This window comes from Gymnoscopelus braueri (assembly GCF_963280865.1).
Source record: "Gymnoscopelus braueri genome assembly, chromosome: 17".
Classification (NCBI taxonomy): Eukaryota; Metazoa; Chordata; class Actinopteri; order Myctophiformes; family Myctophidae; genus Gymnoscopelus; species Gymnoscopelus braueri.
This window is the reverse complement of record NC_137617.1, coordinates 23,123,849-23,148,679: the sequence shown is the minus strand read 5'-3', so window position 1 is coordinate 23,148,679 and position 24,831 is coordinate 23,123,849. Positions and strand designations below refer to the sequence as shown.

Sequence of the window (24,831 nt, the reverse complement as noted above, 5' to 3'; positions counted from 1 at the left end):
GTTTTAGTCATCATAGCTTAGTTTTTATTTGGTTTTTGTCAGTGAAAAAAGGTAGTCGACGAACATGTTTCGTCATAGTTTTAGTCGACGAAATCAACACCGTCACTGGCCGCCCACAAAAGCTCCACTCGCGCATGTGAAGATTTGTTTTCCGCTCTGGGCGGAAGAAAAAGTTTGTCTGCGCAGACAAACATTCTCATTGGATTATATTGACCAGACGTCCCGCTGTGGCCATGTTTGGCGAGAACAGTAGCGCACAAACCCGTGCGCATAAGAAAGCGTGTGCCGGTGCTTTTCTGGTGGGTTCGAAGCATCAGTCAGCTCTGAAGACTTCTGAATGATTACCAATAGCATTGATTAATTTTTTTATAAATATAAATGAAATACGTCTTGACATCATGGGTGACAGAGGAGCTCTAAAAGGTTATACACACTCTATGTGAGGCTGGTCCATTGCACTAAATCAGTGGTTCTCAAAGTGGGGTCCAAGGACCCTCAGGGTTCCTTCAGGGGGTTCCAAATGAACTCTTACAGGTCTGTAACTCTGAGGGTGTACAAATGGAACCAAATGGACCAGTAAGGGCGGTTCCATTTGTACACTCTCAGAGTTATATGGGTCCATTTAGACCTGAGGCCGATTCTAAAAACGCCTTCTAAAGCCTTCTAAAACGTAACATTTGTATTTAAAATAAAATAATAATGTTGCTATATATATATATAGCAACATCTAAAATGACAAAGACGCTGTCCCGGGTTGGAAGGCATAAAGACGTATAGTTTAAATAGGTCTAAATGGGTTAAAATACAAAATAAATAAAATATTTGAGAACCACTGCACTAAATTGGACTGGCCCCGTCTCCTCAAACCGCCAACTAGTAATCGGGCTCGCTAACCCTGTGCTGCGCTCTAGAGACCACCTGCAAAGCTCAATTAACCAAACATGGTCTACCAAGGTCTACCAAGGACCCATGCCGTCTCTTCCTACAACCTTCGACTTCTGGCCCCCCTTCACCCCTTTTCCTGGTGATGTCTCAGTGCCCTTTAGAAGACCCAGCTGACAGGCACCCACTGCTGATCGGTGGACAGCTTGTCCAGTGCCACCCGCAGGCTGCGGAAGGCCACTTCCAGGCCGTCATTGACAATGCAGACGTCAAAGTAATGTCCGTATGCCCGCTGGATCCGCTCGCTCTCATCCACCGTCCTCTTCAGCTCAGAGTCCTGACGGGAGTATTGCAGTGAGATAATAATCATGTAATAATAATAATAATAATAATAATCTTTATTTGTAGAACACCTTTCCAAAACAAGGTGAGCGTGGTGCTTTTAGAATAAAGCAGTGAATAAAACAATCAACAAAATTCAATAAATGAATAAATGCAATAAATAAATGTAGAAAGCATAAAATACAGTAATAATAAACATAATAAAACAAATGGTGAAGGAAAAGCAAGACTGGTGATGAATCACAGGAAAGCTAGTCTATAAAAAATGCTAGTCTATAAAAAAGCACTTTTAATCAGTGTGAAAGTTTCCCAATCACGTAAACAATTTGAGTTGAAGGTAAATAGAACATTTTAAAAAACAAAAAACAAAAAACAACAATATTTTTTTTTAGAACAATATAAGAATATTTTTTTGTTTTCAGAACACAAATTAGAAAAATTATAGCGAATTTGAAAGTGTAAGCACCCTAGGCAGGATTTACCAAACTCTAAAGCCTGATTTATACTCTGTTGTTCAAAGGTGTAATTTCAGTCAGACAACTCTTGGATTAGATTAGAATATATATTTAGCATACATGAAGCATAGTTTGGCGTCAGGGCTCTGAATCTATTCATTCCCTGTAAGCATGAACATTTTAATAAATGTTACATGCCAAATAGAATTTACAGGGAATGAATAAAGACCCCCATGGGGATCTAGAAACAGAGCCTACAGGTGGATGCCGGGGAGGCGGTGGGATTAAGAATATTCATGGGCAGCAGCATACAGCAGTTAAGCGACGGCAGCAGATACGGCAGGATATGACAGCAGCAGTACAACAGCGCAGCCAGAGAGAGAAGCCAGAATGAGCAGGTAGGCAAAGAAGCTTAAATAACCATCCAGATTAGGAGAAGAGTGCATGTGACTGGTCACCTGATCTGGATGGCGCACTCCCTTGAGTTGCCTGCCTGAACTAGCTCCGCGAGCTGCGCCTCATTTGTCGACAAGAGCAGATACGATTGTACGGCAGAGTCTAAATTAAGCTTAAAGGTCCTAATGGCAGAGTCCCAATCAGGGATATGTGGATAACAGTTGAGTTGATCGTGTGAGAACGGATGCAATCATCAGACAATTGAGCAGAAGGGGCTGGCAACGAGGGATGCGGTAAACATGGAAATTGGGTGCACAGCTGAAGTGAAATTACACAGTAATTGTCCTGAATGCAGTTTCAATATATTCTGTATTCCAGCTGTGAGGTGTCACTCTTGATTACACACTTTACCGGTAGCACTTTGAGTAATAATACATTCAAAAAGAGATTGAATGGAAGTTTTTCTTGAAACCAATTAAGGCACACTTACCGTTAACTGTTTTGTGACCACTCCCATCTCAATGGCTGACCTATTCATGGCTTTGAGAACCTCGAAATCTGGCGCTTCGATGAACACCACATAGGGCAGGAACTCAGACGTACGCAGGACTTTGAGGGCCTAGAGAGAAGAACATAATACCACACAAATATAGATTAAAAACATTTTTATTATACTTTATTATTCAAGCAATGCAATACATGGCTAAAATATGGGTGCAATTATAATTCTGAGAGGGTGACTTATTAGTAACATTATCGTCTTGAGCTAGTGGATTTATCGAACAAATTATTAGTCAGATAGATGTATTAGTCACTAACTTCAGTATCATTCTGATTATGCCAGCTCCTTGAGGTTTGGAGGCAGAATTAGTCATCTAAAAAGTAAGCTAAAGACAGAGTACAGTAGCTTAGAGTCACTCTGTCTAAAAATGTACATAAAAATTCAGCAGGGCGGTCATATTTCAACAGCGGCAGGATACCGCTGCTGAATGCAAATATAGGGGAAACACTGGAGTGGCCTTAAAACTAAACAGTTTGCCCATGGAGGCAACAGTGTCACAGATAAAACTTAGTCTGCTCCATAGTGTCATTAATATGGAAGCTCCTACTGTAGATATTGGATTGCTTACATTCCTCAGGATACTTCAGTACACAATCATAACACCAGAGCCAGGACTGCATGTGAATGTGACTTTTCAGTTTTAGCCACTCAAACCCACTATTCTTAGAAAAAGAGTTATAACTGTACTTGGACCGCTTTTTTTCCCGTCTACGACAAATCTCTTTGCCAAAAATAGACGATCTACAAGCTCACAACGTGCAAGGATCTGCTACTTTTGGCGAATGTTCCCCCCAGAATAGGCATGCAACAGAAAAAAAAACAGCCCCAAAAACTCATCTATCTGGAGGCCATAAGAGGAGGTAGTACCAGTTTCCCGGTAGACAGACAACCCCCTCCCCTTTTTTGTATATATTCTTTATTGTTCATGCTTTTTTTTTTTTTTACATAGTGGTATTTTTTCTCTGTATTTTTATGTTGATTTGAACTGTTTGGTTGCTACTATATATGTCTATGAAATTAATTCAAGGACCCCAACGGAAACAAGTCCGCAAGGACTTTTTTGGTCGGACCTTTTAGACAAAAGTATTATAAATGTAACTGTGTTGTTTCACATTCTTTGGCCTAATAAAATTTTCAATCAATCAATCAAAGCTAATCTCATAAAACACTGGACCGATCAGCGCCAAATTCTGAAGCGTTGTAGTGGAATAGGTTGCCTCTTACCCCCAAAAAACATTCATAACTCTGTACTGCTTTAAAAGGAATGTCAAATCCATGTTAACCACGTAAGCCCTACTGTATATACTCGTATGAAGAATAGTGACAATAGCCCATATTGAAAATGCAAAAATAGTAAAAAAAAAATGTTTTAAATGTTTGAATATTTTATAAGATTATTACCTATATTTTTACATTCCCAAAAGCAGAGTGTGCTTTAGTGAGTATGACTCCTACTGCTGCCCAATTTGTTCAATTCAATATATATCTTCTTTCTCTCTCTCTAGATTTTATGGATTTATTGTGTATGTGTATGTGTAATTGTGTAATACTGTAGACATATTTGTAATACTGTACAGTAAGTCTATGACGTATAATCCTGCCATACCATAGCATATGCTGTACATGCAAAACCTACCATTGTCCAGAGGACCACAATAGAAATACGTTTGAGACTTTACTGTGCTCACTGTTCATAATTTTAGCGTGGCCTTGTTTTAAATACCAACTACCTAACAAAGCTAATGGGATTTTCTGAATCTTGCCACTGAGTTCTCTAGATGAAGACAAAACTGGAGCAACAAAACTATGCATGCTTAGTTGTAATGTACACCTGAGATAAGTGTGTGATACAGCATACAAGGTATATACTGACTGTATATACACTGTGTCAAGAGTTTAACAATCTGTCCATAGTAGAGGAAAGAAAAGAAGGATAGAATTAGAAGGTAGTGAGGAAAGGAGGAGGATAGGAATGAAGGAAGGAAAGGAAGGAAGAAAAGAAGGCAGGAATAGAGCAGAGCTCAATTAGCAGGCTGCTGTTGTAAGTGGCAGGACAGTATCTTTTCCCACCTGTGGGTTGACGTCGAGGATGCAGATCTTCCCCGTGTCCATGACCTCATGGATGGAGTTGATCTTGGTTCCATACAGGTTCCCATCGTAGTCGCCATGCTCCAGGAAACGCCCGTTTTTGATGTCACTCTCCATCTCACTGCGACTCATGAACGAGTACATTTTTCCATCCCTCTCATCCACTTTGGGTTTTCTGGTGGTGACTGAGGGACGACAGAGTGGAGGGATAGGTTGCTTTCATTTGGGGGAGAATCTAGTCTCAAACATAGTCCTGAAAGTCATGAGGTCATTGTGGGTCTTTTCATCATTTGTCCTCTGCTAGAAATGTGTTCTAGATATTCAATTCTAAATTCAGTTTCAGTTCATCTAGACAGGAAGAAATAGCATATAGCCTACAAAATCAACACAGAAAGCCCCCCAAAATACTTTTGGCCCCTACTTGGGCCCTAAAATACTGGTTCCTGCAGCAACAGAAAGAGCAAAGAGATTTAAAGGAAACTAATTTAAAGGGATATATACCATATAAGAAGAAAGGAGATGCAAAGGAAGAAATAAGAAGAAAATAAATCCTCTGGCCCTTTAGTTCTGTGTTGCCACATCACTTAAATCACTGGCTACAGACCTGCCCCCGCTTCTTATACAGCCATTTAAAGGCAATAAAAGAGGAGTTATTCTTCGTTGATCCCCTTGGGGAAGTTCGTTCTCTGCATTTGACCCATCCTAACTACTAGGAGAAGTGGGCAGCCACTGAGCAGCGCCCAGGGACCCGCTCTAAGGCCATGACCATGCATGCCATACAGTAGCTACCAAAATATGTCATAATATTTCATGCCATGTTTGCTGTCTTACTGCTGCACTGGTGCTCGCCTTGAGGTCAAAGGAACTATTCAGAAGATGCATTTTCTATACCATGTTGGCAAATTAAACTTGCAAGCAATAGCGGTTTGACCAGCTTCGTGTTAGACACAGTTTGAAGCCTTCTGTATGACTATCATCATGCCTATTCCGTTGTACTGCATCTACCTAATTAAAGGACCATCTTCCACTGAGCTCAGTTAGCTTAGCATTAGTTGGTTGCTCTGCTTGGTCAATCGTCTAATTAATAGCTCTGGAGTAACAGCCAGTACTGTGTATTCTGAATCTATTCCACAGACGCGCACACACACCGCACGCACGCACGCACGCACGCACGCACGCACGCACACACGCACACACGCACACACGCACACACGCACACACGCACACACGCACACACACACACACACACACACACACACACACACACATCATTTTATCAGACACGCCCCCTTCCTATACAAACCCATTATAACTTCAAACTCCATTTTTAACCTGTTAGATTGGAGTTTGAAGTTATAATGGGTTTGTATAGGAAGGGGGCGTGTCTGATAAAATGAATATCAAATATCTAAATAATGAATCAAGCAACTTAAAAACGATCTGGGGGGCTCACAAAAGCCTGAGTAGACGATAAAATGACCAAAAGTTTTTTTGAAAGTGAAATATCCCTTTAAGTGGCTAACAGTGTTGCCAGATTTTGCAAGAGAAATAAGCAACCAGGTTTATGAGCTCTACAAGCTCACAACGCATGATTTTTTTGTTTGTTTAAATATTTGGAATATATTAGAAACATTTTAACAACACAAATCTAATACCCGGTCTCCCTGGCACAACACATTAATAATTACAACATTAGGAAGCAACCCACAACTACCAATATTTACAAGAGTCTTCATAGAAAAACAAGCCCAAAGTCGCAGACATGGCAACACTGGTGGCTAAACCTGAAAAGTCACACATTCACATGTAGTCCTGGGCTGGCTCTGGTGTTGATTGTGTACTGACCTATCCTGAGGAATGTATGTAATCCAACAGCTAGGATCAGCCCTATTAATGACACTATGGGCACGGCTATTGTACTGATAATACAGTTGGCATTGTATTGATATCAGAGTATTCTGCTGATGCCGTAACCACACTGTGATTGTGTGTGTGTATTTGTTCGTGCATAGTGCAGGTGAGGTTACTATACTATTATACTATAGTTCATTGTTGGTGTTTTTGTGATGTTGTTCTTTAGACTTCTAGTTTTGTGTCGCTACCCTTGCTGTATCGTACAGTACTTCTCTTAATCTGTATCTGTACTTTAACTGCTGTGCCGCCAAAGGTCTATCTATTAGTGCTGCACACCCGAATCAAATACCACACCAGTGGTTCTCAGCCTTTTCTGGATAAGGGCCCACTTGAAAATCTGGAAAGCGTTTGCGCCCACCCATCAAGTGGTCAGATGGGTGGGCTGTGTGCATTTTCAGAGCATGCTCATTTTAATGATCAATCAATCGATTGTGTTCAGGCTTGGACCAGTGGAACTAATTTAGTATACTTTAAGTACCTATTTATCTTCATCACAAAGAAAACTAATTGTTTTCAAAGTTGTAAAGAAAAAATACTAGTACATTTTTATATTCATGTTATATTATCATAAAAATCTTAGTACAAACTAAGGGAAGAGGTACTCACAGGGAATGGTGGTGCCGTGGCGCTGGGCGTCCGAAACCAGCAGTTTGTTCTTCAGGCTGCGACGGCCCACACCCTGTGCTCCAATCAGAACCAGCGTCTTCCTCCTGAAGGGCGGGACTTTGGCCACTTCCTCGTAGATGCGCAGCTCATGGCGATCGAATTCTACGACATATGTTACAAAGTTAAAAATGTTATTTTACATCCAGTTTTATTAGATATTGAAAATGTGTCTTGTGAGTAATGGAATAGAAAGAATCATAAGTGTCACGTCACAGCAAAGAGAGAAAAGAAAAAGAGGAGGGGCGAGCAAGTAGAAAGAACAGAAGGAATAAATAAAAATAACAAAAACAAAAGATATCTATATATATACACAAAGCATATCCATCTGGTATTATGACACACCAGGCTAGAATAGCCTAATATACAATAATACAATGATTCTTTTCATAAATGAATGCCCTACTTCCGGGTACTTTAGTGTCACGCAAAAATAGCAAAAATAGCAAAAATTGTGAGCTTGTAGATCTGCTATTTTTGAAAATGTTAGGTTTGAATAATAAATACATTGGATCCATTGGAACACACATTCTTTTTTCTATTTCCTGAAGAGTAACGGTTTTGGACATACAAGGTTGTCGCCCAACAGAGACGATATACAGAAAGCGAAATAGAGACAATGTGTAGCCATGGCAACCACCCTCCTGTATATGACATGCTGAACTGATTAAGTGTGTGTGTGGGTGTGGTGTGTGTGTGTGTGTGTGTGTGTGTGTGTGTGTGTGTGTGTGTGTGTGTGTGTGTGTGTGTGTGTGTGTGTGTGTGTGTGTGTGTATGTGTGTGTGTGTGTCTGCCTGCCCTGTGTCTGTCTGCGCATATTTTGCATTCTGCACATCACACAAAAAAACATTACATTCTCAAAAACCACTGAGAGAATCAGGGAGCGTGCTGGAGGCATAAAGCACTGTACCTGCATTTTTGGTCGTCAGATACATCATCTTCTTTTTCTTCTTGCCGCCCATCCCAGCGCACAATGGACCTATGAGAGGCAGCGGAGCGTGAGACAATACAACGATGGAGTGGCAGTGTGGCACACTTGTCTTTGCCAGCCACTTCAACAAAGTTCCAGCGTTAAAGTGATATACTGTACCGGCAAGGCAAGGTCTGTTGCCTTCTACTACATACTAAATCAAACATCCATAAGGGGCAGTACACAACCTTCAGCACTAGATGGCACTGTGACCCAATGAACCGATTATTTCAACTCCATCTGTGTGCCACAGAACACCTGGGACTGGCTGTCATTGTCTGGCTGTCTACTACAATATGACAGGAGAGTGGTCTCCAGAGAAGACCGCGCCTGATACAAAGGAAACGATAAACATGGCAGAGAAATGTCTTAAGTGTCTGAGTTTAACACAGGAAGCTGTTTATATGATACTTAAGTCATGACGTGATTCCGTGATTCCTAGCCGTTGAAATATACCTGCTCCTTGGTTGTTCATTCCGTGACAAATGCCCACGTAAATCATTTCTAAACCGCAAAACCCAGACCAAATTGTATCCCCTCTAAATGTACTGCACTATTCCCACCACGATCTCAGCTGATATATTATGAGTGGAGTGTGCAAGTGGACAGATGTGTCCTTCGAGCACCACCCCAAGGACAGTATTGTTTGTTTGGGCCCGTCATCTTCTCTCTTCACCAGAAGCCAAGGGCACACGGACCGAGATGACTCACCACCTGTTCTTTGCCCCACTACTGTGAGGGTGCAGTGTGGAGCCTGGATCACAGGGACTCCGGGGGGAGGGGGGGGGGGGTCCTTAACCACTTTCACCTTGACGTCCATTGTTTCTAATTTGTTCAATAGCTTTCACATTTTTTCAAATTGTTTAAAAAAAAAGCAGATCTACAAGCTCACAACACATCACAATGTCAGCCTGTAGATGGGCAATTTTTGAAAGTATAAAATGCCAAAATGATAAGCACTCTTATTTGTGTACGTAATGTTGTGTATTCAGGATTTTTATTACAATTATAGTTTTTCATTCATGATTCTGATTTTTTTTTTTATCTCATAGCACCTGTTGCATCGTATATGAAAATACCTTTTTCCCCACTTTTTTTTCTTTATCTTTTTTTAATAGCTTAAATAAGCCTGTTTGAAAATGTTAACTTCAACATGTCGACTTTGAGCAGACAGGCATTCAAAACTAAATGATGCACCCACCCTCCAGTTCTACCTGCTATATGCCAACAATGTGTATAATTATGGAATCTAAAATCGTGCAAATGGTGGTATTCCGCTAATTGCTGCAATTAAGCCTTTTTATTCCTGCGGCATCTCATCAAGAGCCGAGCCGATGTCTCTGATAAGGTTTTGTCCTTGGAGACCATATCGCGGCCACTCAATCAGCAGCCCCGCCTCCCCCTCCCCCATATCTCTTCTCTAGGACAGAGTTTTTGAATGCAAGGGCCGGCGGCTTAACAGCGAGCAGATTGGATCAGTCCTGTCTGAGTCACAGCAATGCTCATTACCAGTTCTCCAGCGCTCACTGATGGAGTAACAGTCTAACAGACCAGAGGGGGTGGACAAAGTACTTACATTTTTTTACTTAAGTAAAAGTATCAATACCACTATGTAAAAATACTCTGTTACAATAAAAAGTCCTGTATGTAAAATGTACTTTTAGCATAAAAGTATTGGCATCAAAATATACTTAAAGTACCAAAAGTAAAAGTACTCGTTATGTAGAATGTCCCATTTCACAAGTGTTCAAAATGTATAAAAGTAGCAGATCTAAAAGCTCACAACGTGTAGCTTTGCGACACGTTGTGAGCAGATCGGCTATTTTCAAATAATTGTAGAGGAGTAAAAAGTACAATATTTGCCTCTGAGATGTAGGGGTAAAAAGTACGGAAAATTGTACAGTACTTGAGTACTTAGTTACTTTACACCAATGCTCATTACCAGTTCTTCAGCACTCACTGAGGGAGTAACAGACTGGAGGGGAGGACGGGGGGACGACGACAAATGACACTGCATATGTGAAGAGGAACAGATGTTGCCTTTGTTGTCGCTGGTGTGCGTGAAGTGAAGTGCAGAGTTGGGTATTGTAGTGCAGTCACATGGCAAGGTTTTGACTGTGTTAGACTGGCATAATAAGTGTCTCTGTGCTGTGTGTAGACGCTGGTACTCATCATGACTGCACCTGTAGTAGTGAGCTCCAGATCCCTCTTAACGAAGGCTTTCCTCTTCTCCTCCAGGAGCTGGCTGGGAATGAGGCCCGCGCTGCCTCCCTCTAGGTGACAGGCCTATGGAGGAGGACACACAAGGATCCTTATTATGATGTGAAGTGGGCATTCCTGTTTATTTGGCTGGGTGTTGTGATCAAGGTTATCAAAGACAAATATACTGTAAGTCTCGCAGAGAACTCGTTTCAATGTTTGACGTTGTAAAATGGACAAATTCTACAATCATCAATGGTGAAGACTAAAATCACAGTACCCAATTCTGGAATATTAACTGTGCACCTTAAAGGATACTTTTACATGTCTTTAAAGAGCCCGTTTGATAGGTGTAGCTAGAAATTGCCCACATTTCATGACACTTGCTGACAAGGTGGCAAGGTCAGTTTCTCACAGTATATCATTGAATGTAGGGGTGCAACAGTTAATCGAACTAATGAATGAGCGAGAGCTGCTGTACTGACTTGCCACCAGTTGAGGTCCTCTTGGTTGAAGATCTGTAGAATGTCTCCACTGCTGAAGCTCAGCCCTGCCTCTTTACAAGGAATCAGGTTGTCATGAGAGGGATCGTAGTCAAAGTGACACTTCACAAATGCCTGGAGGAGACAGATGAAGCATAGGAAAATGCCCCCGTAAAAACAAAGTTATACAGTGCTATAACCCAAGTTTCATTCCAAAATGAGATATCCAATGTTTGACACAAGTGACAAATACTATTATAAAATGATTTATGGCACAAAATTCACAGACTACAGAGAATATTGTGGTCTCAAGGAAAGACCACGGTGTCACGAAAAATCAATAGGGTGGGTTCATCCTCTGGGGAGCATGAATGAGTTCAGCAAGTTTTATGACATCAGATTGTGAGATATCTTATGTGAAAGTGCAGGTTTTGGCATAATGGCACTAGAGCAGCGCTTCTCAAACTATTTGCTGCTCATAAAGTGCATAGCAAATTGCAGCCAGTAGTTTTCCAGATACAGTATCTTGTATGTGTTTTTACATATTGTTGCTGTCAGGCAGAAACCTTGTATCTCCATATTTCAACTTTTTTCGTACATTAATGCCCTACTTCATCAAGCCAAGAGTGTCACATAAAAGTTGTGAAAAAAGCAGATCTACTAGCTCACAACGGCTATTTTCATTATAAAAAAAAAAAAAAGGAACGGTTTTGGACAAGCAACGATATGGAAAGATGGACCAACATTGCAATCATTAGAGCCCTAAAGAGGTTAATATGTTCTATTCATATAGCGGTGCAACAGTTAATCGAACTAATCGATTTAATCAGTCATTACAAAAATGTATCAATTAATAATCAATCCCTAAATTGGTCATGTCATTATAGGCGAAAATCTTCGGAAATGTCAAACAATGTAAATAAAAATAGTCAATGCGTTCTGCTATTGCAACTAATTCTGTATGACACTGCTGTGTGACAAAGTGTGAAATAATGTGGTTAATTGATTTGTTGACATAAAATTATTACAAAATATCAAACAAATACGCGCTTCTCTCAATTATTCGATTAATCCATTAAGACCGGGAACGCATCTGTGTCATTTTAGATTTTAGCTATAGCCATTATTTTATACTTTGGCTATTCAAAAATAGCAGATATACAAGCTCATAGCGCGGCACCGAGTGCCACGCTATGAGCTATGAGATTTTTTTTAATCATGAAAATCTGTGCAAATCTTTGGTTTTCAGAAAACTGTTAGGATTTAGAAGACATTTGTAGATGCGTTCCCGGATTGAAAGGGTTAATAGAAAAGGGAATAGCAACAAAAAAAAAAGTGTAGTGCTACAAGCAGAGTCAGAATAGACAGATGGATAGATATAAATAGATAGTGAATGAGAGAAACAGAGACAACATGTGTAGCCATGGAAACCACCCCCCTGTACTTGACAGTGTTTCCTCATGCTGAACTGATGCATGAACAAAAATGCCTGCAACCCCAACCCTGTAAGCCACTGTGTGTGTGTGTGTGTGTGTGTGTGTGTGTGTGTGTGTGTGTGTGTGTGTGTGTGTGTGTGTGTGTGTGTGTGTGTGTGTGTGTGTGTGTGTGTGTGTGTGTGTGTGTGTGACAAACATCTACTGTATGTGTGTGTGCATGCATGAGTCCATATACTTGTCTGGGTCTGTCTGCACAGATATTTGTTAGTGAGTGACAGATCCCACACACACACACACACACACACCCCCCCCCACACACACACACACACACACACACACACACACACACACACATACACACACACTAGCCACAGGGAGCTGTCAATGGAGTAGAGCTGCCATAGCATCAGTAGCAGACAGACAGGACAGTGAAATATAGCCTGGATGCCCAGAGCACTTCTGGGAACAATTGAAATCATTCAATATCCTTTGCATACATTATACCGGTGGTTCTCAAACTTTATCATGTCAACGAACTCCAAATTAATACGTATTTTGCCGCGGACCCCCATCATAAAATATTTTGTGCTAAGGAGCAGGGACCCCTATACAAGATTTGTGTTGTTAAAATGTTTCAAAAATATTAAAAAACATTTTTCAAGATAAAAAAAAAGCAGATCTGCAAACGCGTCGCATTGTGATGTGTTGTGAGCTTGTCGATCAGCTATTTTGAAATGGGTCAAAGTAGGGTTAAAGTGTTTAAACAGATTTTGATGCTATATTAAGTAATTTTGCTGGGTACCCCCAGGAACCTCCCCAAGGACCCTTAGTGGTCCCCAGACTCCACTTTGAGAACCACTGCATTATACCATCTACCTACACTGCTCCTCCCAGTATAATACGGAGCCAAATCACCCGTGTCATTATCACAGACGGACCACCTATATTAACCCATTAAGGCCTGAGGCAAATTCTACAAATGCCTTCTAAATCAGTAGTTCTCAAACTTTCAAGATTTTTCAAAAAAGGACAAAAATAGCAGATGTACAAAGGCGAAGTGACGTGCTGTGAGCTGGTATATCTGCTATTTTTGAATAGCCAACGCTAAAATCTAAAATGACACATTTGCTTTCCCGGTTTTAATGGGTTAAGGTTGAATTAGGCTCTGAAATCCAGAGCTTAATATCCTAAGAAAAGATGAAGAGGAACACTGTACCACTTCTGAAAGCTAGCTTAGAAATCCTCAAATGGTTGCCAAGACTCTGAAGTCTAGGGCCTTTTGAAACGCAGTGAAATTGCCAAAGCTAAGAATATAATCGTTTTACTTTTTTAAAGGATAGCCCCTGAAAAGACTTGGATTGTGAAGCTATCGGACTATGATCTGGAGCCTTTCAAAAAAGGCAGTTCTGGAAAGAAAATCCCTGCAGCTGCTGGCTGCTTGCAGTTCGTCTTTTCATCGGCCGTATATCAGCCCAAAGGAGTGCAGAGAAGAGCTACAGGAAATCGAGATTGCAAGACATTCTAGTATATTCTATATTTTACTTTATATGTGTATATTCTGTACCAGTCTAATTGAGTATAAGTAAGCAATTTGATGAGTAAATCTTTCTTGAAATTAAAATAAGAATAAGGCCATGTATATACATGTAACGTTCCTGTTCTACCCCGGATTTGAACCCACGTCCCATGGGCAAGTGTTGAATTTTTTTACCACTGAGCTCAAAATTCGGGTCATACCAGAAGCAGGATCGTGTCAAAAGATCTAAATGTCTCAATAGAAGAGCAGGGAGACCAAATACAACCACCCCAATTGTATATTGTATTAACATACAGTATACTCTACCATACAGACTGGACAAAATAACATTTGAGTTTTCTTTTCTCCTTATTGTCAGTGTTGCTCTTTTCATGTTATTTGTATGTTGCAAATGTTTGAAAAACCTGGAGATTTCTACTCTGTATAACAAAAAAAACATTTGGTTCACAAAAAAAAGTTACAATGATACAGCTTTAAATGTATGTTCATTGATGTACAGGTAGGAACAAATCTAGAGCTTTCTCACCTGTGCCACCACTAAGGATTCTCCTTCCAATCTTTACCATCCTGTTATCTCAAAAAGGAAAAGGGAACGACCTACTACTCAACCTCCTTCTACTGTACTCTATCCTAGAATACTGTGGACAGCACTCTTTTGGGTCTTGAGATGAAAGCACTGCACTACACAGTACAATCCTCAGTGTTCATTTATCCATTTTGTAACTCAGAGAGTGCACAAACACCGATGATTTGACTTTGTACTATCGTCTGCAAAGAGCAAAACACCCAGACGGTCCCCATTTAATCTTTTTCTATGCTGTTGTATCACTAGATCCTGAATTACCTATGAGTCTTTGATATAACTGAAAGACTGAAACAATCTTTCTGACGTGAACGTGGGCGGAAAAAAGATGAAACAATTGTTGCCTTTTGGGAGAGTTTGGGTGCCGTTTCTTACTCTTACAAAGTCCTTTATACTCTGATCCATTATGTATGAGCCGAAATTTTTTTTAGTGGAGTAGATCTCAGGAAAAATATTTGGATAAGTGACAAAACTGTAATGGAGGCAGTGTATTAATACAGAATAGCCTGTGCCATCTATAAAAGCTGCATTTGCAGAGGCTGCAGAAGCCGATGTGTAATTCTTGGCAGGGTGAACAAGGTTAACAACTGAAGGACACACACACACACACACACACACACACACACACACACACACACACACACACACACACACACACACACACACACACACACACACACACACACACACACACACACACACACACACACACACACACACACACACACACACACACACACACACACACACACACACACACACACACACACACACACACTTACTTGTGATGTCCTCACTACTTGTGAGGACATCACATTTTTCTGATGGCAATTTTATGTCACACACCATTTGACACTGGCACACAACTAAGTATAAATCAAGCATAATTCCAACTCATAAACCTAACCTCTAAATGTCTAATCCAAACCTGAACAATCATTTCTCTTATCAGGACCAGAAAAATTACACAATGTCTATTTCTTGAATTCTACTATACTTGTGGGGATATTTAGTACTCACAAGTATAGTCACTCACACACACACACACACACACACACACACACACACACACGCACACGCACACACAGTTTCTCTACGGTAAGCAGGAGCTACCTGCTATAAGACTGCCAACAGTAGTGTGTATCAATACAGTAGGATTATAAACGTTTATCCTGTTTCTGACTATTGGTGGTTAACCACTTGCATACTCTTATGATGGTGTCGCATGGCGAGAATAGCCACTCTACGATCTGCAAGCTCATAACACATCACATTGCCACACATTGTGACCTTATAGGTCAATGTTTTTGAAAATCTTTGAAAAGATTTCGCAAAGATTTTGCCTTGACATGCCCAGCTGATCTGATGTTAAAAACCCTGTTATTGAAACGTTACAAATGACCGCTGGACTTCAGGATTAGGCCTTTAATTAGATCTGACTGCAGCTGTTGCAATCAGATTATTGAAAGAAAAAACTCCCGCACACCGTCTTCAAATGCAATTAAAGAAAAGTTTGAATGGGAATAACAACGTTTCGGTCTGTCAGACCTTTAGCTTTTAGGGTGTAGGTGTGCAAAAGACTTGCTTTGTATTATGCCGTCAGATTATAGCCTTAAATTATGTTTGATTAATGCCTCCATGTACTGTAACATAAGCCAATGACCCAGGGGGATAGAGACAAATTACAAATATTCATTCAGATCTTCTTATTGGCCCATGGTGGAGTTCTATCTCTAGAATAAATCTACTCTGATTTGTCATGACTTGTGCTCTTACTTTCAATTGCAACTTGGAGCTTACAGTATAGCTGGAAAATAGCCTATCTACAATGTTGTGGATCAGCTACTTCCGCTATTCACCGAACATATTCACCGTCCTATTGTACATGTAAGGCTTCAGCTAACCTGTCTGGTTGTGTGAGGTTCCTGGTAGCTGGGCAGGATCTTCAGCACTACGCTGCCACTGGCGTCCTTCAACATCTCCTGCAGGAGATTGGGGTCATTGCCCACCTCCTTGCCGTTCACCTCCTTGATGATGTCACCGACATGGAGCAGGCCCTGCTGGTCGATCATGCCGCCGTGGAGGATCCTGGCGATCACCAGCTCGCCGTTCTCTACGCGAAACGTCACACCCTGCACATACACACACACACACACAGGAAATCCAGCCTTGTGGTTAGAGTGTTCGCCCTGACACTGGGAGGTCGGGGTTCAATCCCAGGCCGAGTCATACCAAAGGCTACTAAAATGGTGCCCAAAGCCTCGCTGTTAGGCACTCAGCATCAAGGGTTGGACATACTAGCGTCTTGTCCAGGGGGTGTAATTGTACATGAAACTGCCTCAAGCTACAGAAACAGGAGAAAGGCTCCTGACCTTATGGTCCACATGGCTTGGGAACCATTATTCCCAAGGCTACTTACTTACATACATATTATGTAGGCAGCCAGAACAAGACCAGTGTACATTGTATTCGGATTCACAGGAAAGAACAGTGCTGTAGGGCAATTACGTGGTATTACACTGTGCATACAGTATGTAGAATGTGTTTCTGATTTATACTTTGTTGCGTGTCGGTGTCCAGAGACAAATCTTCCAATCGACGATACATACAGGTTTTTAAGTCTGACGTAATTTTGTAGTCCGACGTCACTTTCGACAAAATGTTAACTTTAGTCACTAAATAAGACTAAATTATTATACTTTAGTGACTAAATTATATAGTGTCGTTAAATTATTTAACGTCACTTTAGTCGTTATCTTAGTCTCAGATCTGTTAAAACAGCCAGGGACACAGCACTGCGGCATATTGGCAAAACACACACTTGGACCCGGAAGTTGTTCTGACGGGGCGCATACGTCACGGCTTAACAACAGAATAGGGCGCCGCCATCCCGAAGGGGGGCACCAAGATCGCACCCAGTCACGTCACCGTATGGGTCAATTAACCTTGTTGGAGTGGACACCCTGATTGTAGTTTGTGACTCTCCCACTCCCCACTCAAGTAGAAGATGGGGCGGGGGCGGGGATAGATAACAGGTGAGCGGGCGAATCTATCAAATAGCACACCAACTTTATACAGAATGATTCAAATCAATCACACTACTAAATGCTACCAAATAAACCACAATTCATACTGAGACCAACTAGCTTACATAACATTGGATATAATTTCAAACAGTTTCATCATGATAATGTGTGTAGCCTGCAGCGAAACCTTTACAACCCAACAATACATTATTGATTTGGTTAACTATCATTGAGGTGAAAGGTGACATCATAAAGGTTTTCTGCGATAGTATTGACTAGGTCCTGAGCTCCGTTATGCTACTATTTTGTATCTTTCTGAGTATTTCCTGGATTATGTCTTATGCCTAGAATTAATTAATTAAGTTAATTTATTGTATTCTGAAAAATTGTGCATGAGGACATGTATATTTAAATCAGCAAAAAAAATGTGGTTGACAGTCAGGCTCAGATAATGTATTGCAGAGAGGGTAGTGAAAACAGCCATTATAGGTTCATAGGTTAGGGATTTGTAGTGCGCCCCCCATCCAGTTATTACACTGGCACGGGGCGCAGTCCGAAGAAAGAGAAAAGAAGGAGACAAGAGAAAACAATCGACAAGACAAAGAAGACTAGACTATTTTTTCCCACCCATTATAGTCAAGGTCTTACACCAACACACAAATCACCAAGTTAAGACCATGACACAACACTAAACATGAAGACATAATATAATCTCCTAACGCATTCCCATATTCATAACTAGGTAAACCACTCCTTATTTCCTGTGACCCAAAACGCATTCTGGGAAATGTGCATATGTCTGCAAATATAGCCAGATTCAGCAGACACACCCCCCCTGTCCACTGTACAGGGCAGAGAGAACAGACAGAAGACTACATTTGGCAATTTTTTTCATTATTCAAATTTGGCTTGTTTGTTAATAACACATTATTCTGTGATGTGGCAAACTGAGAATAAATAATTGTTAGATTTAATTACTGCTTTACAGCCACTTTAAAGTGCAACTACAGAACAAGGCTCAGTTCCTACAGTAGGTCCACAACACAAGAAGCAGTCAATAGTACTAAAGAGTACAAGGCCAGGCCCACAGTGCATCCAGAGCCCATGCTCCTGTGATCCTAGAGATTAGATAAGGGGGGGAACAGCCAGTACACACAGCACAATCTTTCACAGTTCAAATGAGGAGAAGAGCTCTCACTCGTTGATGGGTCTTACCAGGTGCTCCCCGGACACTTTCCGGATGCCCACCATCCTGACTGCATCAGGAGGTACAGGCTGGTTGTTAAAGGCTGCATCCATGAAGGCACAGGGGCTCGGAGGAGGGGTTTCGAAGGTCTTAGACGCCACCGAATCATGGGTCTCCAGCAGAGACTGTGGGAAAATAAGAGAAAGAGATACTGGAGCTTTTGAGGATGGTGATGATAGATTCAGAATATATTTTATTCACCAAGAACAATATCTCTACAAGAATGTGTCGTGCCGAGTACATATCAACACACATGGCAGTGATGCAACAGGAGGGCCACAGTGTTTGGTCTGTACGGTACATTTTCATACAACTATTTGAATCACACACAATTTGAAATACATTAAAAGGGATCAAATTCAGAGACATCCACGCTGGCTCAGTGAGATAAGGCTGATCAGCTGGCACTTTGAAAAGGGGATGAAAGGTTGTGGCATGAAAGGCGGTCTCTCACAGCCCAGCCCTGATCCGTCAAGACGTCAAGCCCTGATATGCAGACCTGAAAGTGGGGCTCCTTCAGGATGCGGGCCAGCTCGTCTGCCGTCTTGCTGCGGTGGGCGAGCGGAGTAAGGTCCTTGAGGATGTCCTGGACCAGCTCCACATTGTTCTCTCTCACTGCCTCCAGCTTGGGCTCCTCGAAGTGCTCGTGGGCCTGGAACGTTGATGCACAGAAGAACAAGAACCAGAAACAGGCACAGGATCCAAATTAGTATCAGAATCATTTGGCAAGGACAATGTCAATCCCTCTACACACTAAATCTCTTCACCTAAAACAGCAGCTCTAGAAACTCACAACATGCCGGATGATGCCATGTTCAGGTTGTTAACAGACTGCACAACAAAATGCCTGGTGAAGTGAAATTCTAAGCACATTGTACTATAGTAATTATAGGTGAAATATTTGTAAAGATTGCATTGTCTTTGGCCCAAGGAGATGTCAGCATACTAGTTTGAGTAGCCATGCCTTCAAGCAGCCAGTTTGTCAATGCAGCGACAAGGCCATCCGGATTTTTCCTGTATAGTGCTGCTTCACCACTGAACACCACATTGTGATTTGTGCAGCTTCACAAACTGCACACATAGTAACTTACTAACGATAGCTAAAGATTGGACGGGGAGGCCATGCCGTTATATGGCTCCGTCATGTCATCTTTATTTCTTTGAATGTGTGCAGCTCTGAACTTACAGTGCTGACTGCAGCAGTGACCTGCTGACACTCTTCTTTCTTCTTTTTGTTCGAGACGCCACTGCTAAGACTTCCAAACAGCATCTCGGTTCTTTTGTTCAACTTCCCCCATTGAGGTTTCTATTTCATACACACTAGAGTTGCACTTGTTTTTCATGCTGCTTTTCTCAGCCGTTGTTGCAGACAATTAGCCTCAGATTAATTGATATGCTTAACAGGTTAACCCATTTAGGCCTGAGGCCGATTCTAAAAACGCCTTCTAAACAGTTTTCTGAAAAACTAAATGTTGCTATATAGCAGCAACATCTAAATATGAGCATTTCAAACCTGGGTAAATATGGGAGAGGACTCAAGCATGTTCAACATGCGCCCAATTTCACATAGATCTGCAAGAAGAAATGCAGAAATGTGTGTAGGCAGGTATTGAGTGGGGATTCCACACAACAGTGATGTACAGTTACACATACATAACACAATACATTCTAACCATAGACTGTAAAAAGAAATGGACAAAGTTACGCCCACAGACTCTACAGACCGTAAATGAAGCCTATTTTTCAACGATGTCAAATCCATATCCTATGCGCACAGAAATGAATGCTATTGGTTGGCACCAGAGTGCGGGTGGGGAATGAATGATATTGGTTGTGTAGCTTGTCAATCAAATCATCACAAGGTAGCCACGCCCCTCCTACAGCATACCCTACTTTATCATAATTTTTCTTTTTAAATGGGACCATAATCTATCAAAACGCATATCATGGTGATTGAAAGAAGACTTTAAACTAGCGACTGAAAGCATATAGCATTTATGACAATGTTTATTAAGGTAATAAAATCAAGTCTAAAGTTCGGCAAAAACCCACCCACTTGAATGGAGAAACATTCTTTCTGACACCAGCAGGGGTAAAACAGCAAAACTACAGGCCATTCATATGAAGGGCCCTTGATTCTAACACAATGTGCAACAGGCATCGTGGCGTGAAGTGCATGACAACCATAGGACAGCAAGGTCATAACTTAACGTTATTGTTGGAATATTTTCTATTATCCACTTAAGGCCTACTATACGTTATCGTATGATGAATAGCAAAAATGGCAGGTCTATATGCTCACAATGCGATGTCTGCATTGTGTACATTTTGTTTTTAGATTTATTTTCCTGTAATTAAATGCTATGCTATCAAAATAGGGACGCAATGAAATTGGTTAAACAGGTGACTTCGTAAGTGGATTTTATATTCAAGGATGTATCTTTAGTGCAATAATTGGCCACAGCCCAATGGTACCCTGCCTTTTATCCTCTGTCCGTCCTGATCCTCTGGATCTGACCTTTAAACAGGACTTTATAGCTTTCAGGTGCATTAGTGTTTCTGTTTGGCAAGTAGTTAAACCTCCAATTCATCATGAAATATTTACTGACTTCTGTGGGCCTATTTGTTATAATTAGTAACGTTGTAAAGGGCACAATAATACAAAGAGACCACAATAGGCATAAAAAGGACTGTGTGCTGCATAAAGCAACCCCTTGCCCTCTGCCCATAAATCATCACAAAAAAAATCCAACAGTTCCACAATGAAGTGCAAACTCCAGTCCAATCTCCCTCTATCTTGCAGATAATAAAACTAAGTCAGACGTTATATTCCTTGTGCTGGGAAGCATTAATATTTCAACAAACATGAATTTTTCACTTCATCCATCCAATAGTGCACAAGGGGTCGGAATTTCTACTGAACATAGCTTCAGTGGTCGCACGGCAGCCTTGGAGCCCAGTAGCATTGATGGCGATGAATGACCTTATCACGTCCCACAGGGTACTGTACCACTCTCTAAGTGACTGGCTCAGTCTGGTGTGACACTGACGGTCACTGAAGGGGTCACACTTTCTTCTCTGGGAGGTTTTTATGAGAGTTTTTATGGGAGTTGGGAGAACAGCAACATCTTGTGAATATAAATGAGTAAATCCGATCCGAGTCTAGTTGAGGTGCCTGGTCTGCTCTGACATAATGTAGAAAACTGTAACATAAGAGAAATGCAACCACAATGCTATCATAGTAAAATGTTGACAAAGGTTTGGTGTCTGCACTGAAGGTCAAACTTTTTATGAAATACAACACTTGGTATCAAGTGATACTATAGGTCCATGATTGTCAAAATCATGGGGGTACATGGAAATCTGTGATTTACCTTCTCAAACAGTCTAGTTGTTGAATAGCTGATGCCGATGGCGCTGCAGTCTCAATACCAAAAATAAATGCATACACCCCTTCTTACCTAGTCATAATGTAACAACTAAATATCATCACAATGTCTACTACTCTAATGTAAGGGACATTTTTCATAGAATATTATTAGTTTACAATGTAACTGACAGTGAGCAAGTCATGCTGGGTCATTAAACTGTGCTGGAATGCATTTTTCAAATGCTGCCTGAACAAAACCACGCCTACACAATCCATTAATTATGCTAAATAACAAACATCAAAAAGTGATAAATAGCCAACTAACTGGACAATCTGATCACCAGTGGTTTAATTTAAATGACAATTATGTTGGTGACCAGATGCATGCAGCCATATAAAAGCTGCAAGTGGCTAAATGTATATATTGTATGTACTGTAATTTGTGATAGAGGTATTATATCAGTATCATTATAGTTTTGCAAGCTTGTTGCTCACTCGCGCTCCCTCTCCCTCTCTAATAGTAATACAGTAAAGTGGATGTGTCTGGATATTTTGGATGTTTACACAATACTGGTATAGGTTTTATTGCATGTGTGTTCATTTTTACAGATGTGGTTTTCCACTATTAGTCCAAGTACAGTTCAAACTGGCAGGTACAGTACAGTCATGGCAATAATACAGTTTGAATATGTGTGTGTGTGTGTACTTTTTGTTCATGCAGCAGAATTACAAAAAAATAAAAGCACTACAGTGAGCTGACTGTGGGCCAGTGGTTGTGGGGGTACTCAGCATAATGTCGAGTGTCTCAGGGGGGTACATGACTGTTCAAAGTTTAGGAACCACGTTTATGGGTCAACCAAATGCTAGTTAAGGCGCCAACATGCCGCGTCAAGAGCAGTTAATTTTATTCATTGCATAATAAGATAAAGGCCCACATTACTTATGCTTCAACGGTTTGTCTATACAACACACATTATAAATAATTTACACAATAGTTTTTCCTAATATCTCGAGGGCACACTGAGAAGCAGACAGTGAGCAGAGTTGCCAGATTTAGCGGAATAAGCAACTAGGTCTATGAAAACAAGCCCAAAAGAAGCGGCTTGGCCACATGAGCACTTTAAACATAATACAGTACATTGGCTATTTTCAAAAGAAACTCTAGAAAAAAGGGAAACATTTTGAATATTTCTTTGAAACATTTTAACAAATCTGGTATGGGGTCCCTGGCACAAAATATTTTTAGATGGGGGAGTTGGTGGACAAATACAATTTGGGGGTCCTTTTTTGAGAACCACTGGTTTAAACAACATTAGGAAACAAGCCCAAATAAGCATATTTACAAGCTACTTAACACATCAGGTGCCAGCATTTTTTCATAACAACTTACGTTGGGTGCCAGCATTCTCCCCATTGACTGCGCTTTGCTGTTTAAAGCTCTAGACTCCACGAGGAGCAAATCCATGTTAAAAAAAACATCCATTCATGTTGCGCGATGACCCTGGCTACAGCCTGGAACGATAACATTTCACTCGCGAGTTACAATGGGGGGGGATCGCGCATCGCGCATGACCGGTTTTCCCCACCGGAAACAGATTCGGAGATATAGGTGTTTTAAAGAAGGAAATAGACAGGAAGTGGATGGCAGCCATGTTTTTTTTTTCCGGTGATCTATCTGGCCTATCCTTCTCAAGATCACAATGGGTACTCCCAGAGCTGCTCTAGCCCCGCCCGTGTGGAGAAAAACGAAAAAAACAAAAAGACATATTTCACGGTCTGGACCGTGTTCGGCACCGGACCGCTACTCTGCGCAAACACGGTTCAGACCGTGTTTGGCACCCGATGTGTTAACAGAAAAACACGCCCAAAGTCGCTTATAATAGGCAGACATGGCAACGCGTGACAGTGAGCTGCGTTGTTTATGAGAGTTCACGTTGTCAGGCTATGCCATGGAGGAGGAGTCCCCTGGGCCTCTGGAACAGTCTGGCAGCCATGGTTTGTTTGTTTGAGAAGATGAGGGAGAGACAGGATGTGGCGCATCGACAAATGGACACACAAAAACAGACACACACACAGAGCAAAAAAAAAGCATTTACCGGTACATACGCCCAATATTTGCATACACGCATGTGCACACAAGGACGCATGCATGCACAAACACATTCACTTACACATACAGGCATAAACAGAAGGAAAAAAATAACAAAAATACTTGCATATACATGCATATGCACACAAGGATGCGCACACACACACGCAGTGGTTCTGTGGTGCTGCAGAAGGTCCATTGTGTGTCTTGGCAAAGACCCTGGCAACCTGATGGAACAAGCTGTCAGTGTCTGGCCCTCAGACAACAAGACACCACAGATACCCTGCTACACCGCTCAGTATTCACAACAGACAGCTAGGGACACGCAGCAGAATATACTGTATGACTGGCGTAAAACTGAGCCTGTGCATGTATGTGCTGCAATGTCTTTATCAATTCGATGTCGTTTAACTTTCCATGGCCTGGGATTTAGGCAAAAAAGACAAAGATTGAGGGTGTGAAAACCCACCTTTTTTCACTTAATGACCTCAGATCAGGTCCTGTCGTGCATTCACTCGTGTGTCTACACAATATGCCTGTCTCCCTCTCGATCATAACAAAAAATACCAGACACTGGTGTCTTTCATATTT

At 41.2% G+C, this 24,831-nt stretch overlaps 1 protein-coding gene across 5 annotated transcripts in view; it reads right to left on the bottom strand.

Annotated features, from left to right (window-relative positions):
- Nucleotides 1–32: 32 nt before the first annotated feature.
- mpp2b (MAGUK p55 scaffold protein 2b) overlaps nucleotides 33–24,831 on the bottom strand; it is a 72,326-nt gene continuing 47,527 nt past the window's right edge. For 3 of the 5 annotated variants that reach the window (XM_080455526.1, XM_080455527.1, XM_080455524.1), the window contains 10 exons: nucleotides 19,281–19,433; nucleotides 18,751–18,906; nucleotides 16,414–16,641; nucleotides 10,957–11,088; nucleotides 10,456–10,558; nucleotides 8,213–8,281; nucleotides 7,246–7,407; nucleotides 4,708–4,910; nucleotides 2,566–2,694; nucleotides 33–1,219 (listed from right to left, as the gene is read on the bottom strand). In XM_080455526.1, the coding sequence (XP_080311652.1) occupies nucleotides 1,043–1,219; nucleotides 2,566–2,694; nucleotides 4,708–4,910; nucleotides 7,246–7,407; nucleotides 8,213–8,281; nucleotides 10,456–10,558; nucleotides 10,957–11,088; nucleotides 16,414–16,641; nucleotides 18,751–18,906; nucleotides 19,281–19,433 (1,512 nt within the window). In that variant the 3' untranslated portion in view covers nucleotides 33–1,042. Of the gene's footprint in view, nucleotides 1,220–2,565; nucleotides 2,695–4,707; nucleotides 4,911–7,245; nucleotides 7,408–8,212; nucleotides 8,282–10,455; nucleotides 10,559–10,956; nucleotides 11,089–16,413; nucleotides 16,642–18,750; nucleotides 18,907–19,280; nucleotides 19,460–24,831 lie in introns of all 5 variants that reach the window. The other 2 variants (XM_080455525.1, XM_080455523.1) reach the window with 1 other exon arrangement.